General features: G+C 44.2%; 1 protein-coding gene across 1 annotated transcript in view; it reads left to right on the top strand.

The window, feature by feature from the left end:
* Window positions 1–1698: 1698 nt before the first annotated feature.
* Window positions 1699–2684, top strand: part of EXOSC8 (exosome component 8) — a gene marked incomplete at its 5' end in the record, with an annotated part of 8302 nt that continues 7316 nt past the window's right edge. The window contains one exon of the mRNA XM_009076149.1: window positions 1699–1735. Within this exon, the coding sequence (XP_009074397.1) occupies window positions 1699–1735 (37 nt within the window). The remainder of the gene's footprint in view (window positions 1736–2684) is intronic.

Genomic DNA, 2684 nt, shown 5'->3' with positions numbered 1-2684 from the left:
TGGGGCCGGGGCTGCGGGCGCGGTTCGTTCCCCGGGAGGACGCGCGGCACAGCGCGGGGCTCGGCGCGACCGAGTGTCCTGGAACTGGAGAGTATCCCGAGTTGGATCCGCTGGGATCGTCCAGCCCAGCTCCTGGCCCTGCACAGGGCATCCCTGAGGATCGCACCATGTGTCTCAGAGCGTGGTCCAAACGCTTCTTGAGCTCTCTCAGGCTCTGTGCCGTGACCACTGCCCTGGGGAGATGTTCCAGTGCCCAAACACCCTCTGGGAGAAGAACCTTACCCTAATATCGAGCTCAAACCTCCCCTGGCACAGGGAGCAGTGAGGGGTGTGGAGAATACGAGGGGCACCGCAGGTGCAGGATGAAATATTCCCTATGGGGGAAGGCAGAGTTTAGGGTGGGCAGCAGAGAGGACATGGTACCTGCAGCCACGGGGATGGTCGGTGTAACAGGAGAGGGCCCTGAGCACTGTATCTGCTCCGTGGACCTGGTTCGGGTGAGGGGTTGGATCCCACCAGCCTGAACTGCCCCATGGTCCCTGGAGGAGAGCAGAGTGTTCTCTGTTGGAGGCAAGGGGCACAGGCAGAAACAGTTCAGTGAAGCGTTACAAGGAGGTTAAAAGAGTTGAGAATTCAGTGGTTTCCCATTTATAACTGCTCTTTTTGGAACAGTAAAATAGTTCTAGCCCTGCTGTCCTGTCCCAAGACAGGGATGCCTTCCCCTAGACCAGGTAGCTTGAACACTTTCCAGGGATGGAGCAGCTTCTCTGGACAGCCTGTCCCCATGTCCTTGCTTCTTCTGGACTTATGCCTTAAATGTGTGAGACAAGGTTCAGCAAGCACTTTTGCATGAATTGGAAGAGAACAGGCCTTGTGTTGTGCCATAAAAACAGCAGTGCAGGACCAGCATATGGGAAGCCAGCAGGGGTTAACTCATGCTTGCCATTGTGTTTGTGATACCTTTGTATGTTAGTTTGCATATGGAAAACTTGCCTTTTCCAGTTATTTTTTTTTGCTCCAGAAGTGCTGTTTAAGTGAATGCTGTGTTTAAAGATGTGAAAGTTGGGTTTTTCTACTTCAAGGTTCTCTGCTTACAATACTAACACACAAACACTGTTGGTACTATGTATTGATAATGAGCATCAGTAATTTCTCAGCAGAAGCACTGCATGAAACATATTTTATAATTTTATGTTTGCTCAAAGATTCTAAGAAAAACTGTAATGTTTCAAGTCTGTAAAATGATTACTCACCATTCTGTACACCTGAATGGAGTCCTTGAGCTAACAGATACTTCAGACGTTGTGATAAAATTACCCTTTCTGCATCTGTCAACAAAACCTTCTATTCCCTTCTCTCAGTAAACACTTCTTTTGATTTAAAATTGATAGTCTTTTGATTTAAGACCAGTAGGATTATTGAGGTGAAAGCTAGCAGTTTTTATTAGGTGTATGTGCAGGCAGGTTCCTTGTAAGGAAGAAGCATTTTGGAACTGAGCATAGGGAAACATCTTTTTCTTAGCTCAGTTTGGAGCTTCCTCTTCGTTCTGTAACTGTATTGCTAAGGGGCTTTGCCAGACATCTTGATTCTCACATTATTGTTGCGGTGGGTGAGTGTTTGCTTGTCTTTTTTTTTTGTTTTCCTCTCTCTTGCCTGCTCGTGGGCTTCCATGTGAACTTCTCTTTCCATTTGTTTTAGAACTGTGGAACCATTGGAATACTACAGAAGGTTTTTGGTGAGTAGAACATGAGGTGCATGTATAAATTGCTTCTAGTGAATTTTTTCTTGCTTGCTTCTGCTTTTCTGTGTTGTCTGTATGGAAACCTGAAGCTGTGGAACTGGAAACTGAAAAAACCACTCAAAAAAACCTGCCTGAGCAGGGACAAAATGGTTGTACTCTTCAGAACATGTTTTTTCATCCCTCTGTGGGATTGGTGCTGCAGCAGGTTGTGTCTCTGTTTGTTGTGATGGGTAAATGCTTCTGTTGCTCTCAAAAGGAGTGCAGGTTAAATATGACCCAGAGGGTGATTCAGGTTTGTGTCCAGAACAAAATTACGTCAAACCAGGCTTTTAGATGCTACTAAAAACAAGTAGCAGAGAACATTGCTGCTAACCATTCTCACTGTAACTGTGAAGGAAAACCACAGACTTTTTATTACATTAACTTAGTACATCCATTACTAAAGCTGTATTGACTTAGAATGGGTCCAGTATTACTGCAATCAGTTTTGGTTCTCAGAATTGAACCGCAAGTCTTTGCTTTCAAAAAGCTTGAAATTGTGGTGAATTGAGATCTAACATGATGGAATATTGTTTCAATTTCTAACTTAAGGGTCAGGTATTGTACAGCTTCTGACTGTTCATATTTGACCACTGGGGTTTTTTTGGGCAGGGAGTTCTCTTTTGTTTTCCTTCAGATCACTCTAACATGAATTTTAGGAGCCCCACTAGGTGGGGATGAAGGAGGAGAATTACCTACAAAACCTAAAAAATGCAGACAGATAGAAACCCTCATTTTAAGTTACCAGTGAGTGTTCATCCTTGGATGATACTGTGAATCTAACCTGTAGTACTTACTCTTGAGAGAATCAATCTATCATTACATTTTCTAAATAAATTACAATAAATTTTAACAATCAGAGGGGGTTTTTTTCAGGTGATGAAAAACCAGCTTGAGTGTGATT

The sequence above is a fragment of the Acanthisitta chloris genome, unplaced genomic scaffold (genome assembly GCF_000695815.1).
Source record: "Acanthisitta chloris isolate BGI_N310 unplaced genomic scaffold, ASM69581v1 scaffold9190, whole genome shotgun sequence".
NCBI lineage: Eukaryota > Metazoa > Chordata > Aves > Passeriformes > Acanthisittidae > Acanthisitta > Acanthisitta chloris.
The sequence above is the reverse complement of the archived record's forward strand: the minus strand, read 5'-3'. Positions and strand labels throughout refer to the sequence as shown.